The sequence below is a fragment of the Drosophila serrata genome, unplaced genomic scaffold (genome assembly GCF_035046125.1).
Source record: "Drosophila serrata isolate PLE 108 unplaced genomic scaffold, ASM3504612v1 contig_5, whole genome shotgun sequence".
In the NCBI taxonomy this organism is placed as follows: Eukaryota; Metazoa; Arthropoda; class Insecta; order Diptera; family Drosophilidae; genus Drosophila; species Drosophila serrata.
This window is the reverse complement of record NW_028256903.1, coordinates 1-16088: the sequence shown is the minus strand read 5'-3', so window position 1 is coordinate 16088 and position 16088 is coordinate 1. Positions and strand designations below refer to the sequence as shown.

The 16088-nt window shown below is 39.8% G+C and overlaps 2 protein-coding genes across 3 annotated transcripts; both read right to left on the bottom strand.

Moving 5' to 3' along the window:
- Nucleotides 1-8086: 8086 nt before the first annotated feature.
- LOC147645159 (uncharacterized) lies at nt 8087-8665 on the bottom strand (the record flags this gene model as incomplete). Its single annotated transcript, XM_086841120.1, has 1 exon — nt 8087-8665. A coding segment is annotated over exon 1 (579 nt), but the record flags the coding sequence as incomplete, so codon positions are not given.
- Nucleotides 8666-10365: 1700 nt separating this feature from the next.
- LOC110185379 (uncharacterized) lies at nt 10366-16054 on the bottom strand. Of its 2 annotated transcripts, none has more exons than XM_020954162.2 (2): nt 14423-16054; nt 10366-10574 (listed from the first exon to the last, which is right to left on the bottom strand). In XM_020954162.2, exons 1-2 carry the CDS (start codon nt 15395-15397, stop codon nt 10530-10532), a joined length of 1020 nt encoding a protein of 339 aa, XP_020809821.1. In that variant the 5' UTR covers nt 15398-16054; the 3' UTR covers nt 10366-10529. The 2 variants fall into 2 exon arrangements, with proteins under 2 accessions (XP_020809821.1, XP_020809820.1); XM_020954161.2 differs by lacking the exon at nt 10366-10574 and adding an exon at nt 11467-11899.
- Nucleotides 16055-16088: the final 34 nt, after the last annotated feature.

Genomic DNA, 16088 nt, shown 5'->3' with positions numbered 1-16088 from the left:
AGTTTGCTCGGTTGAAATGCGACGATTATGAGACACATCATGAGCCAAATTCGGTCTGTCCAGTCGGCACTTGGATTATTTGTAGATTGACGTATGCAGTGAATAAATATTTCATCCCTTAACTCTTCTCTTTCAATACCCAATCCAATAATATATTGAATAATCTGCAACTCTCGCTCTGTGTTAAGTTCACCGCGCATATATTTACAAAGTTCCTAAAAATCAAGAAAGAAAACATTTTAAGCTTAGGTAGATACCAGAGGAATTGAATGTAAATATGTCTTAACTCTACGCGATAACATCCGGCCGTCCCTTTGTAAGAAATGTGAGATAGGATAGTTTACAGCTACCCTGATAGCACTTATTTTTAAAGAAACTTTTTGCCGGAGGTGGTATTTATTCTACATGATTAATTCAGGGTCCCAGTGGCAGGTGTACTTAAAGGTATTCACACAAGGGCAAGGTAACACACTTTTGCAGAGAATCAAATGGTCAAAAACTTTATTCTTATCTGGTCCTCCTGTGTAAACATTAAAATTTAAATTTACACCGAAAACGTTAAATAGACTAAATTGAACTTATTTAAAACTAGTGGCCTGCGACATTTTTCATTTTTATACCCTGTCAGGGTATTATAACTTCAGTTAGAAGTTTGCAAGACAGTGATCATATATATAAAGTAGATATATACTTGATCAGCATTAACAGCCGAGTCGATCTAGCCAAGTCCGTTTGTCCTCCTGTCCGTCTGTCCGCTTCTACGCAAACTAGTCTCCCAGTTTCGAAGCTATCTGAACCAAACTTAACAGTTAGACTTCCATATACTCTCTTTCGTATATGGGCGGATCGGACGATGGGCCGGATAGCCGGATAGGATAGAAACGATTGGAAAATAACCCTTCTAACAGATTTTTATCAAAATTAAGATATAGCCATTTTATATTACTCTACAATTTGGTGTAAATTTTATGAACATCAGACTACTTTATCATATTGCTGCCACTGGAACGATCGAGAAATTAAAAAAATTAAAACTTTTTAGGTTTCAACTGATTATTATCAAATTTAAGATATACCCCCTTTATATTATTATAGAATTTTATTTTTAATTTAAAAAAATCGAACGCCTTTATCTTTGAAACTTTGAATTTAAGGCTCTAAATAAAATATGTATAGGTGAATGAATTGAAAGCAGGCATTACTTCATTGTTTTTTATAAATAAATAATAAATAAAAAAAAGTTTTATTGATGCATTGCAGATAATAAAGGCAATTAAGGGTGAACAGAGTTAGCAGTTTCGATTATAAAAACAAAGCTAAAAGGTTTTGCCAGAAATCTAATAGGAAATGAAGCGACAGTAGATAAAGTGATAGTCAAATTTAAAAAAAAAATGTCAAAGATGAAACTGTAACAGTATTGTCAGCAATTCTGCCAACCAATATACATCAGAGATTGATGTATAGAAATTGGGTATTAACGGACGGCTTAACACTAGACCTAGCCACAAGTTATTCCACACAGCATGCAGTAAAAGCAATGACCAAAAACATACCATTGATAAGGTAAAACTTATCATGCAAGCACAATGAATGACACCATTTCCAAATTCGTAAATAGTTGCACAGAAGCAACTGAACAACCCAATTCAGTACTCTATTGAAAGAACTATACACAGCGCGGCGGGAGCCGCGGAATTTATAGAGGTAACTTCTGTGGTCGTAATAACAACTACAATAACCACAACAATAACGGCTACAATAATGAACAAGGTTACTATAGAGGAAACTCAAGGGGCCGAGGCAACTCAAACCGAAGCTACGATAATAAAAACACAAATAACATAATCATAATAATAATAAATAATACCTCGGGAAACTCTCAAACCGCTTCGAATACTCAACAGTAGGGAATGCAAGAGTTCATACTACATATTGATCTCAGTCAAAATATATTTGTTTCAGTCAACCATGTCGCAACCGAAAAAGAACTTTTTTTGTAGGCACAGATGCCGACATTTCAAATTAAAAGAAAATGATGATATCTTTCAAGACATACAAAAATATTACATAGACATAAAAGGATCAAGCCAAGAGATCAAAGACTTTATTCTTATCTGGTCCTCCTGTGTACACATTCTGCCAAGGGCAGCAATTTAGACATATATTAAATTAACATCTAAAACGTTAAATAGACTAAATTGAACTTATTTAAAACTAGTGGCATGCGCCATTTTTCATCTTTATATCCTTGCAGGGTATTTTAACTATATATTACCAAAGGCTTAACATGTAATACAGACTACTAAATACATAATTCGACACGGCTTTAATATCGTAGATTTACACTTAGCTATTCCGTGTGATGGAATATTAGGAATTGATTTCATTAAAAAATACAACTGTTAATTAGACTTCCAGCAATCTGAAATTGGCTTATAATAAGACTCAATAATTTAAAATTTCCAATTCATGTTCCAATAGCATAAAATTCTGGCAATAACTAAATTCTTTTGTCAGCAAGGTCAAAAGTTATTAGAAAAAATCAATTAAACTCAAAAGAAGACAGTGCGTTAATTCCAACTGAAGAAATTGAGCATGGAGTTTATATAGCAAGTACAATAGCAACAACACAAAATTCCTTCATAAGACTACTGAATACAACAACAGCATATCACTTTTGAACTATGAAGTAGTCGAAGCAAATCAAGAAAATAGAAAAAATCTGTATTATTCCAATTGTCAAAAATTTTCCTCCCCAATTTTAATCACAACTTTCAAGCATTTGCAAAAAATATAATGATATATTCGGACTAGAAACCGAACCAATATTTTTCATGTCTTGACTCGAAAAAAGCTCAAGATATATGATACATATAACATTTTTTTCAACGAGGAACGGCTCGTATTGCTTCACGCGATTACCTTTTGGTTTAAAAATAGCGCCCAATTAATTTCAGAGAATGATGACTATTGCACTTCCTGGACTAAAACCTTCGCAAGAATTCCTTTATATAGACAACTTAATATTTATAAGTTGTTCCGAAAAACATATGCTTAAAAACTTAACAGATGTTTTCCAGAATTGTAGGAAATACAACCCAAAGTTGCATCCACAAGAAGTTAATTTTTTATGCATGAGCTGACTTTTCTCGGTCATTAGTGCACTGATAAAGGAAAACTTTCAGACGACAATAAATACGAAGTCATTATGAACTATCCAGCACCGCACAACACAGAAAGGCCTAGACTCTTGCAATTACTACAGACGTTTTATACAAAGATTCGCCGAATATTCACGGCACATAACAAGATTATGTAAAATGAATGTTCCTTTCGAATGGATAAATGAATACCAAAGAGCATTCCAGTATTTTAAAAAAAAACTTATTAAACCTACACTTCTACAATATCAAGATTTTAGCAAAGAATTTTGTATAATTACTGATGCAAGTAAGCAAGCATGTGGAGCGGTTATAACTTAAAACCATAACGGACTTCAACTTCCCATTGCAAATGCATCAAGAGCTTTCACCAAGGGGAAACAAACCCGAATTGTAAACTGACACGTATGAGGCTAGAATTAGAAGAGTACAACTTCATAGTTGAATATTTGAAGAAAAAAGACAATTATGTAGCTGATGCGTTATCAAAAATAACCATCAATAATTTTCAATACATTATTGGAAGTATAAATAGTCACTACAAAAAAACTAATGTAGACAAGAATCCTGCGCAGGAAAAGATAAAGTAGAATTGCCTAGGCAATCTACAAAAGTAGCTTCAAAGACCAAAGCCAACGGAGTCATAAACAATGATGAAGTACATAAAGAAGTGACCTTGCATGTAAACAATATGACATTTTTATTTAAACATGACAGAAAAATTACAGCAAGATATTTATTAATAGAACCATTGACTTGGATCAATTCTTTCAAAGGCTTGAAAAGCAAGCCGGTATATATAAAATCAACTAACTCAAAGTGGCACCGTGGGAAAATATCTTTGAACGCTTTTCAAGAGATAATTTCAAGAAAATGGGCAATAAAATATTAAAATCTTTAAGAGTTGCGCTCCACCCGGTGACCCATAATGAGCTAATACAAGGAGGTCATACTGGCATTACAAAAACCTTGGCCAAGGTGAAAAGACATTATTTGTGGAAAGGAATGCCCAAACATATAAAAGAATATATCAGAAAATTAATCCAATGCTAAAAAGCAAAAACAACCAGGCACACAAAGACCACATAATAGACCACAAACAGCATTTGACAGGGTAATCGTGGATACGATCGGTCCACTACCTAATGTAGCCGTCTTTTAGTAAACACTTCTTATTCTTCTCGTCTCTTACTAATATTTTCTTTATTATTTAATCTGAAACTTTTTATACTTGGTTTTATCTTTTTTTCACTCTTGTCTCTTTTTTACACTTATTGTCTTATTCACATCTACTCTCGTTCCGATCTTCTCACCAAGTGATCTGCCGCTCTCAGCAACCACTCAATCAACCCCCATTCTCAGCCAGTCGCTCTCTCATGCTCTCTTTTGAGAGAGCGTCACATCTCAATTAGAGTGGCCAGAGCATACTTAACCTAACTGGCCTGCTACAACTCGGCCGTCCTGACTTTGAGATAGCCCTCTATCTCTGCTTAGAATTATAACTTAACTATTATTTACAATTTGATTTTCATTTACAATTCAATTCTTAGTTTACTATTTTAATTACAGTTTTAACCAATGTCTTATATTATTTGCACTCCAAACACCTTGATATGGATTGCGAGACAACTGAAACCCATCAATATCTTTAAGCAAATATCTGTCATTTTTTAAAACTTTTTCAATTACATAAGGACCTTTATTTTTTGGAATGAGTTTTCTCGAAGCTCCTACAGTGCTATCAAAATTCTTTACCATAACATAATCTCCTTCTTTATATTCTGTAGCAGTTTTCTTTTTTGCATTATAATATTTTTCATTCTTTATTTGAGATTTTCTTTGTTCCTCTTCTGCTTCTTTTCTAACATCTTCTAAAGTTTTTCTAATATTTCCTACCTCATTTTCGTCTTCTAATCTTTCTTTTAGATTATCCAAAACTTCTCCTTTCTGTCTTATCCCAAATAATGTTTCACTAGGACACTGCTTAGTACTATTATGAATCGTATTATTCATTGCATACTCTACTTTTTCCATAACTCTATCCCAATGTAATCCATTTTCCGGTTCTGTCAATTTTGCTATCATAGGTCCTAGACTTCTATTGATTCGTTCAACTTGGCCATTAGCCTGCGGCGAGCCCGTCGCTATTTTTATGTGTTTTACGTTACTTTTTTCCATAAACTCTGCAAAATCAGACGATGTAAAACAACTGCCTCGATCTGATACTATGCATCTAGGTATACTATAAGCTCGAAAATAATCTGTTAATGCATTTATCACCTCTTTTGTATTTGTCGTTTTTGTTGTGTACAACCTAACAAACTTTGTAAATGCATCTACGACCACAAATATATGCTTTTTTGATCTGCTACTATCTACCGGCCCATAATGATCTATATGAATGATCTCAAAAGGTTTGTTGCCTTTTGGTATGCTATGTAAATGTCCATCTCCTCTACCTACCTTCGGAGCATACGCTATACACTTTAAGCAATTTTGAATGTGTTCCACGACTTTATCTTTCATGCGTGGAAACCAATAGCTCTTCCCAATAACTTCTAACATTTTATCTCTCCCAATATGACCCATTTCATCATGATACTTGTATAGCACATGTTCCTCCATTCGATTCGGTACGTAAAACAATAATCTGTTGTCGTTGCTTTTCCTATAGATCACACCATTTCTCATTTCATATAACTTATGCTCGCTACTTTCTAACATTTTCCTAATTTCCTGAACCTTGACATCTTTTGATTGACAAATTACTAAATTTGTTTCGAATGTATTTGCCTCCACTATCATAATATTGTTGCATCTACTCAATGCATCTACATGTTGCATTTGTCTGCCTGCTCTGTGCTTTATCTTCTTAACGCGTATATTATAGCTAAAGTCTCCAATTCAAAACTGTGATACTTCGCTTCCGTTGCAGTTGATCTCTTCGAAAAATAGAAAATAGGATGTAACTTGCTGTCATCTTTTTTCTGAAGAAGCACAGCCCCAAATCCTAAGGCACTTGCATCACAATGAAGTTCAACATCATCTCTGTAATCATATAAAGCTAACACTGGCGCTTCCATTAACTTTGCCTTTAAAAGCGAAAAACAATTCAACTCTTCTTCTTCAAACCTAAAAAGCCTATCCTTTCTCAATAAATCATATAATGGTTTCGCTAATATAGAAAAATTCTTAATGAATCGTCGAAAATACGAACAAAGACCCAAAAAGCTTTGAACTGCTTGCACCTTGCCTGGGATCGGAAAATTTTGTATAGCTTCTAGCCCCTTGCTATCAGCCTTAATCCCATCTTTTGAAATTAGAAAACCTAAATATTTGACCTTGTCTTGTAAAAATTTGCATTTATCCATTCTCAATTCTAACTTGTTTTCTACTAACCTTCTAAATACTTCTTTTACAACATCTAAATGTTCTTCTAAACTTTTGCTTGCAACTAAAATGTCGTCCATGTATATGATTACCTTCTTTTCTCTTATCATGTCCGAAAATATGTCATTGACGAATCTCTGGAATACCTGTGGGGCTGTTTTAAGACCCATGGGCATCCGTAGAAACGCAAACTGCCCTAACGGGGTGGTAAACGACGTATATTTCACTGACTCTTCGTTGACAAATACATGAAAGTAACCATTCTTAAGATCCAATTTTGTAAATACTGATTTTCCCACTAAGCTATCCAAAAGGTCATCAATTAATGGTATCGGATAATTGTCCTTAGCCATTATTTTGTTCAATTTTCTAAAAGCTATACAAAGTCTAAGTTCACCCGACTTCTTCTTCACTAATACGATAGGAGAAGCATACTCCGATTTACTAGGTTGAATAATCCCATCTCTAATATATTCGTCTAACATTTTTGACAATGCTTCCTTCTCACTATATGACAGTCTTCTTGGTGCGCAGCTAAATGGTTTTGAGTTTTCTAACACTATTTTCATTTCGCATTTTATTTTCGGAACTTCCGGTCGCTTGACTTGAACATAATGCGTCTCTAACATCTTGATAAACGTTTCACAATCCTTATAGTTTATTTGCTCACCAATATTATAAAGTTTTTCTTCCTCACAGTTTTCTAAAATGTTTATATCCATCATTTCCCTATCAAAATTTTCGTCCAACACACCTTGATGTTCCTCACCTAACCCTTTTGTACCTAAAGTTTGTTCCCGTATAACATCTGTACCTAAATTATTATCTTCTAAACATTCACCTAAGCTTTTACCTAAACCATTTTATCCTAATTTTGTACCTAAAATGTTCTCATCTAAACTTTTACCTAAATTATTTTCTCCTAAATTTGTACCTAAAATGTCCTTATCTAAACTTGTACCTAAAAGATTCTCTCCTAAACTTGTATCTTAAATGTTCTCACCTAAAATTGTTTCTAAATCTTTTTGATCCAAATCTGTACTGAAACTACCTTTATCTAAATTTTTGTCTACTAAAATTTCACTTTCTAAATTTTCGCCATCTAATACTCTATCCAATTCATAAGGGTCCTTAGTATTGTCATTCACTAAGCTAATGTTTGTATCACGACCGACTTGGGTTTTACATTCCTCGATTGTAATCATTTTTAAGGTTTCTAAATTAATTTCTAATTTATAAGCTTTCATAAAATCTCGCCCCAGCACAATATTACAGAGCATAGATTCGCTAGCCACAACAAATAATTTAAACCAAATCTTTATTTCATTTTTTAATACAAAGCATAATATTTTTCCATAGCTTTTCAATAAGCTTTTGTTTAATCCGAAATAACTTTCTCTAAGAGGTTCTAACTTAATGTTTGTTGGTATACAAGAACGTTTTATGAGCGAAACTGGGCTTCCCGAATCTATTTGGCACTCTGTAATAATAGGCTGGTTCGTATTTTTCACACAAAAATTTTTAAATACTCTTACATAATTGTTTTCCACCTCCTTATTCTGGGGACATACAGCAATACGGTGATCCTCTGCGCCACAGCCATAACACGAACCAGGCTCTCGCTTTGGCTTGGTGCACTCCCACTTCCAGTGCCCCTTGCCGTTGCAGTTGAAGCATCGAGTTTCGTTGTTCGTCGAAACCGCCTTTGCCGCCGACGCCTTCGCCTTAATTGACGCCCTTGCTGGCAGCTTGATGTCCGCAAACGCTCGCAACATTCTCCTCGGGGCATCAAAACATTGCATTTTAGCCTGCATTCGAAGACTTGGTAATGGAATGCCCTCTACAAGTCCATCCACCAGCTCATCCTCTTCCATTGCCACATCCCGAGCCAATCTGCACTTCTCCTCGAAGTACATCGCAAATTGTTCGTCCGGCGACCAGACGCGTGCCTCAAACTTGCGCCTTAATGCCGCTTTTGACTCAGTGCTCCCAAAAGCTAGCTTTAATTCTTCGATGAGCTCGTCCATTGGCTTCGCCAACCGTCCGGTCTCAGCATGCAGCCATTGTAGGGAATCTCCCTTGAGCTTGATAATCAACAGAATTCGCCGCTGCATGTGCGTTAATCTATGAAGGGCCGAAATACTGTCCCACTGGTCAATCCACGATCGCACACACACCTTGCTGCCGAAGTCCATTAGCATTTCTCTGGCCATGTTAAAACCCGGTGTTGCGAAACTGTCTGTTGCTATTTCGCCATCTCGCTGTACGTCGCCTCTGCCGTCTCCTCTGCCGTCTCCTCTGCCGTCGCCTCTGCCGTCGCCTCGTTGCGAGTTCTGGAAACTTCTGGTAGGTAGCTGATCAAAGTTCTCAGAACTGTTGTTGTTGGCGTCGTTGTTTCGTCGCCCGCCACTGTCGCCAACTCTAACGCCTAGCTGTCCTTCCTTCTCGGAACCATGCCGAATTCGAGCATTTTCGTCTCTTTCATTCCCGCCGTCTTCGGTGCTCTGGCTGCCGCCGACATTGGCGCCGATCTGGCGATTCAAATTTGCCAGAATTTTTCTCGCATTGGCAGTTTCTCCAAGAGTTTCTTTGGCGATCTCCAGCTCACCGTCGATTTCCACGTCCGTGTCACCTAACTTTTCCATCTCCACACACTCTTTCGGATCACTGCCTCGAATCCCAATCGGGACCTTGGCTAGCCTTGCGAACAGCTCCGCTTTTGTGCCCTTTGTGGGCAAATTTAACCGCTCCAACCACCGTTTTAATTGCACAACCGTTATATCCGCTATGTTCAAATCCATTATTTTATTTTATTTTTCCAAATGATGAGAAAAAATTTTGATTCTGATCCCACTTCTGAAGTTTGTAGCCGTCTTTTAGTAAACACTTCTTATTCTTCTCGTCTCTTACTAATATTTTCTTTATTATTTAATCTGAAACTTTTTATACTTGGTTTTATCTTTTTTTCACTCTTGTCTCTTTTTTACACTTATTGTCTTATTCACATCTACTCTCGTTCCGATCTTCTCACCAAGTGATCTGCCGCTCTCAGCAACCACTCAATCAACCCCCATTCTCAGCCAGTCGCTCTCTCATGCTCTCTTTTGAGAGAGCGTCACATCTCAATTAGAGTGGCCAGAGCATACTTAACCTAACTGGCCTGCTACACTAAGTCAGCAAAATGAAATGAATACACAAATATTTTAATCTGTGTTTAAAAAAAACCTTGTAGCCACATTAATTTCTAATAACAGGGAAAAAATAGTGTTTTGAGGAGGGCATTAATTTATGCCACCTATTAAGCGAATTGATTTAGCGAGGGGTTTGTTTTGTGTTGGCGTAAAATTAGTTATGTTTTAATTGTGTGCTTGTGTGTGGTTTGGTTACAAAGTTTTGTGTGTTTTTAGTTTCAACGTAAGTGAGCGAATGAAACGAGAGAATAGATAAACCAAACAGAAGAGCTGCGGCGGAAGAGCTTTCATGCCGGCTTATGAGGTGGAAAGCTTCTGCCGCAGCTGATCGCTTGTTACAAATAATGATTTAAAACATGTAATATTAAATCTGCTGCTTCTGCTCCCGACATGCTCCCCCCGCTGGATGCGGCACGCTGCCAGATGAGGTGGTGTCCAGGGGTAGAACAACTATTTTGCCAACAGCCCTTTTTATTAGGCCGGTGGCTGTTCGAATGACAGCGACACGGGCCACACCGTCAGCTCCAGTGGATAATGCTCTCCACTCTGCCAAGACGCCATTGAAGCGGAGGGATGTTGTCCTCCTTGAGCACCACAATGCTATGCGGTAAGATGTTGGGCCTTGATGCACGCCATTTCCCACGCTCTTGTAAAAGCGAGAGGTAGCTGGTACTCCACTTCCGCCAGATGATTTGCTGAATTTGGCAAACTCGTTGCCAGCGGCTCAGCCGATCGATGCTGAGGTGCGTGATGTCGGGCTCCTCGATTGTGGCGAAAGAAGACCCAATCAAAAAGTGACCAGGTGTAAGGACATCCAAATCGTTAGGGTTTTCTGAAATTGGACAGAGCGGTCGAGAGTTAAGCATCGCTGAAATTTCATAAACTAAAGTGCGAAGCTCATTGAATGAGAGAATAGTGTTGCCAACGACCCGATGAAAATGATATTTTGCAGATTTGACGGCAGCCTCCCATAGGCCGCCGAAATGAGGCGAACGAGGTGGAATAAATTGCCATTTGATCCCGATGGAAACGAAGGCCTGCTGAAGATCGCTGTTTTGAGGGTCGGCGAGAAACAGTTGCCTCAGTTCCAGCAGCTCGTTTTTGGCTCCAACGAAGTTTGTAGCGTTATCGGACCATATTGTGCCAGGCTTGCCCCTTAGGCTTATGAAGCGCTTGAGGGCAGCGATGAATGAAGCCGCAGACAAATCCTCCACCAGCTCCAAATGGCAGGCTTTAATGGCGAAGCAAACAAATATTGCGATATAGCATTTGACGGGTGGCCGGTTTCTGACTTCAGACTTGGAGTAGAAAGGACCACAGAAATCGATTCCCACTGTGACAAATGGTCGACTTGGCTGCACGCGGTTGGATGGCAAGGGGGCCATGATGTGCTCAGCTAATTTGGGCTTTAATCGAAAGCAGCGAATGCATTTGTTGATAGTGGCGGCGACTATTTTTCGACCACCAATTGGCCAAAACCTTTGCCGTAAGGCCGCCAATAAGCTCTGCGGGCCTGAGTGAAGAAATTTCAAATGATAGTGAGCTATGATTGCTGACGTGACTGGATGATCCTTGGGAAGCAAAATTGAGTGTTTTGCATCATAATCCAATAATGAATTCTGCAGCCGACCGCCAACTCGAATAAGTCCCGATTCATCGCAGATTGGATGCAGCGAGTACAGCTTGCTTTTTGAGGAAATCTGCCTTTCAGATTGCAGGGCCTTATACTCCTCAGCAAAGTTGATGAGCTGGATTCCCTTGATGAGCAGATGCGTGCCTCCCTTGATGTCGTCTACTGTAAGAGGTCCTCGCCGTCGTGGCTCATCCTTGGCTTTTAGCATTAGGAACCGATGTATGTAGCCAAAGACTCGCTGCAGCTTTCCAAAACAATTTTGAAACTTGCAGCCATACGAAATATCCTGGCTTTGCGTCAGCACCAGCGCGAGGCGGCGGCGTTCAGGCACATCTACTAGAGTAGGCGTATGAGGCGGCCAGCAAGCTTCGTCTGTCCGCAGGAATGGTGGGCCCTCACGCCACAGCGTCGAATCCAAAAGTTCGAGCGGAGTACATCCTCTGGATAATATGTCAGCCGGGTTGTAGTGGGTCGATATATGATGCCAAGCCATATCCTTGGTCCTTTCTTGAATCTGCGCGATTCTGTTGGAGACGAAAATGTTAAAGTCTGATGGGGCCTGGCGAATCCAAGAGAGCACAATTGTTGAGTCAGACCAACAATGATATGTGCAAGGCTGAGAAATGGCATTAGCGATGTTGTGGATGAGTTCGGATAGCAATAGAGCTGCGCATAATTCAAGTTTGGGTATGGTTATTGTTTTAAGCGGCGAGACTCTAGACTTGGAGCAAAGCAAATGTGATGAGTAGGTGCCCCCTGCTTCGGAGCGCACATAAATACAGGCACCATATGCCGCCAAGCTTGCATCACAGAATCCATGAATTTCCAAAGATGAGTCAGATTGCATGATGAAACGAGGAAATTTTAAATGGCTGACTGCCGAGATTTGCGCGGAGTGTTCCAACCATAAGAAATGCAAAGATTGTGGCAAAGTCTCACCCCAGTCGAGCTTATCTTTCCACAGGACTTGCAGGAATATTTTGAGCCTGGTTATAATGGGCGCTATAAGACCTAGGGGATCGTAGAATTTGGCTACGGCTGATAAAATAGACCGCTTGGTAGCTGGCTTGTCTGCTACATTTCCAGAGAATCCAAAAAGCAAATTATCGGAACTTGTATCCCAGTATAGGCCAAGTGTTTTGGCGACGTCAGTCCCATCACTAAATTTGAGCATTTTCTCGCGATCAGCCTCAAGTTCTCCTTCAAGCGCTGCCGGCTCATTGGAGCACCATTTACGAATTGGAAATAGGCCTTTTGCAAGTAACGATTTAACCTGCTGCCGGATATAAACGACCTCTTCGATCGAGTCGCCTCCAGAAATAAGGTCGTCAACATAAAAGTCCCAACGCACGATCTTGGCTGCCACAGGAAAATCCTTCTCCTCATCATAGGAGAGCTGCTGCATAGCACGAATTGCTAGGAATGCAGCAGGCTTAGTGCCATAAGTGACGGTGTCCAGGGTGTATATTTTAATTTCTTTGCTTGGACTATCACGCCAGAGGATGCATTGGAGCAGATTATCAGGTTCGGAGACACGCACACAGCGATACATTTTGCAGATGTCGCCGCATAGTGCCACTTTAAAGAATCTGAACCGAACCAAAGTGCTGAAGATTTTAGGCTGAATGGAGGGACCAGCAAAGAGCAACTCGTTTAAAGAGTATCCAGACGAAAACTTGGCAGAACCATCGAAGACTACCCTGAGCTTGGTAGTCGAGCTGTCCAATTTGTGAACGCAGTGGTGGGGCAAATAATATTGCGGCAAAGCTGACTGCTTGCAAGAGAGCGACATATGGCCTAAATCGATATACTCCTTTATAAAGGCAATATATTGAGCCTTGAGATTAGGATTTCTAGCCAATTTGGATTCCAATGATTTGAATCGCTGCGACGCACGATGGTATGAATCTCCTAGCATATCGAGACTAGTCTTTGCGGGCAATCGAACTGAATATTGGCCTGATTGAAGCCGAGAATAAGATTGAGCAAATAAATTCTGGCACAAGGCATCCTCATCAGTTGGAGCAGATGACGATCCACAATAGCTGTCAATTTCCCAAAACCGTTTGACAAGGATTCCAGCAAACGATTCAGGTTCCAATTGTACATCGTGCTCAACTGACAATGCGGGAAGAGAAGAGTGTTTATGGGCCGGCGAAGATATGGGCAAAGATACTATACCCAACCCCAATTTACTTAGTTTTTTGCAAGGAGAGTCAAAATGAGCGAAGAGCCGTATCTGCCCAACGCAAAGCAGGTCGAAGAAGATTCCAGCTCCTATAAGAATGTCAATCCTTTGACTTTTATGAAAGAGCGGATCGGCGAGGATGAATTTGCTGGGGATGTTCCATTCGGAAGAATTTCAAGTAGAAATGCGGCTGATAATTTGTGATGGTGCTAGTCATTATTGCAGCGAATGATGTTCGGTAACCTTTGTTACGAGATTGTACAATAATATCTACCGCCTTATCAGCCATGAGTGAAGACTCTCCTATACCTGAGATGCATGTATTTGAGCGACGAGCTGACAGTTGCAATTGATGAGCGAGTCGAGAAGTAATGAAATTAATTTGCGATGCAGAGTCGAGCAAGGCTCTGCAGGGCACCATTATGCCGGAACGATTTCGGACATATATGATGGCAGTGGCAAGAAGCACATAATCAGATTGATGATCTACCGAGGCTTTAGGTGGGGGTGAATTTGGCGAAGCAGAAATGAGCGAGGCACTATTTTGAGGAGCAGAAGTGGATGTGGGCTGCGAGGGTGATGAGGCAGGATTTGACTCCAAATGTAGCAATGTATGATGCTTAGAGCGACAATGCCTGCAGTTCCCAGCTTTGCACTGCTGCATGCTGTGGCCTTTACGCAGGCAATTTAGGCAAAGATGTAGCCTTTTTGCTTCTTTGTAGCGTAGTGTGGGACTCAAGGCAATAAATTGTGGACATTTCGAAATAAAGTGATCCTTAGAATCACACAAAATACATAATGAGGTGTAGGATGATGCGGTGCAAGCGTTTTGGACATTTTTATTTATAGTTTTTCCCACCTGGTTGCTAGGTGTGTGGGTTACCATAGCATTTTCAATGTTTTCCATCATCCGACATCTCTTCTCCAAAAAGGCAGCCATATCCGTCCATTTTAGCAGCTTATTGGTAGGCAATCCCTCTTCCCACTTCTCCTGGGTATTCTGATCCAGTTTGGAGGACACCAGGGATATGAGCATTCCATCCGCAATCTCCTGGGTGGTTGCCATTGTGTTAAGGGCTCGCAGATGAGAGTTGATGCCGTCGCTCAATTGCCGCAAACTCCTTGCCGACCCTTTCACCACACTAGAAAGCCTGAAAATAGATCGTATGTGCCCCTGAAAATGCAAAAGTTTGTTATCAAACCTAGCAGTCAATAGGTCGACTGCCTTCTCATAATTGGCCTCTGTTGGCTCCAGCGAGCGAATTGTGTCTAACGCGGGGCCATCCAAACAGGAGCGTAGATGCTGGAATTTTTCCAAATTGGTCAGGTCCTCGTTGTTGCCGATGACTGTAGTGTACATAGCGTAGAAATCTGGCCAGTCCATATAAGCGCCTCCAAATCGTGGCAGCTTAAACTCAGGCAGCCTAGTGGCCCGGACACCAGCCCTGGAGGTTGAAGCCTGCTCGATGTTGAAATTTGGGAGTGCAGTCGAATTTATCACTGACACTCGGCGGAGTTTTGCTAGTTCGCGAGATATTTTGGATTTCACCGCACAATAAATGTTTAGGAATTTTGCACGCACATCACTAGCCAGCTCTAGTAGATTGAGCCTTTCGACAGCTGTTTGAGACTTATCAAAATTATCTTGCATTTTTTCAATAAGCTCAAGCCTGACTTGAAGGTCGGCCTCGTCAAAATGAGACGCCTCTTCTGAACCGAAAAAGTCATTTAAAGCCACTAGCTGTCGAAAAACCGAGTCCGCTTTGGCTTTATAAAAGTCAAAATCACTATTGGCCCCGGATGGGCACGCAGTTACCGAATCATTCTCTGCCATTTTATTTTCAAAAAGAGTATTCAAATGTCACCTTGGGTTTGCGACCGATGCAGCTGTACCAAACGCAGAGAATAGAGAACGAAAGAATAGCGGAGCCAAGCTTGGCGTTCACTGACCGCGAGCTAACGGTTCTATCGGACCACCAAAACCAACAGCACAAACACAATTTGCACGAAAAGTATATAAAAGGGCTGCAACTATATGCTAGTGCACAAATATATAAAGAGATGCTATGTACTCGAATGTACCGATAAAGTTCAATAGCGATGCAACGATATGCAATTGTATTGTGTGAGCATACGAACTATATATAAGCACTTTTCACCTTTTATTTTAACGAAAACGATTTTTTACGCGATCACGTCGGGGTCACCAAATGTTTTGAGGAGGGCATTAATTTATGCCACCTATTAAGCGAATTGATTTAGCGAGGGGTTTGTTTTGTGTTGGCGTAAAATTAGTTATGTTTTAATTTGTGTGTGCTTGTGTGTGGTTTGGTTACAAAGTTTTGTGTGTTTTTAGTTTCAACGTAAGTGAGCGAATGAAACGAGAGAATAGATAAACCAAACAGAAGAGCTGCGGCGGAAGAGCTTTCATGCCGGCTTATGAGGTGGAAAGCTTCTGCCGCAGCTGATCGCTTGTTTACAAATAATGATTTAAAACATTTAATATTAAATCTGCTGCTTCTGCT

What these genes read in the sequence shown, in the direction of transcription:
- LOC110185379 (XM_020954161.2), bottom strand. Translation starts at nt 15,397, where the DNA reads ATGGCAGAGAATGATTCGGTAACTGCGTGCCCATCCGGGGCCAATAGT. An exon ending in CCCACACACCTAGCAACCAG is followed by an intron (nt 11,900 to 14,422) that starts GTGGGAAAAACT and finishes CGTCTCCAACAG; the next exon opens with AATCGCGCAGATTCAAGAAA.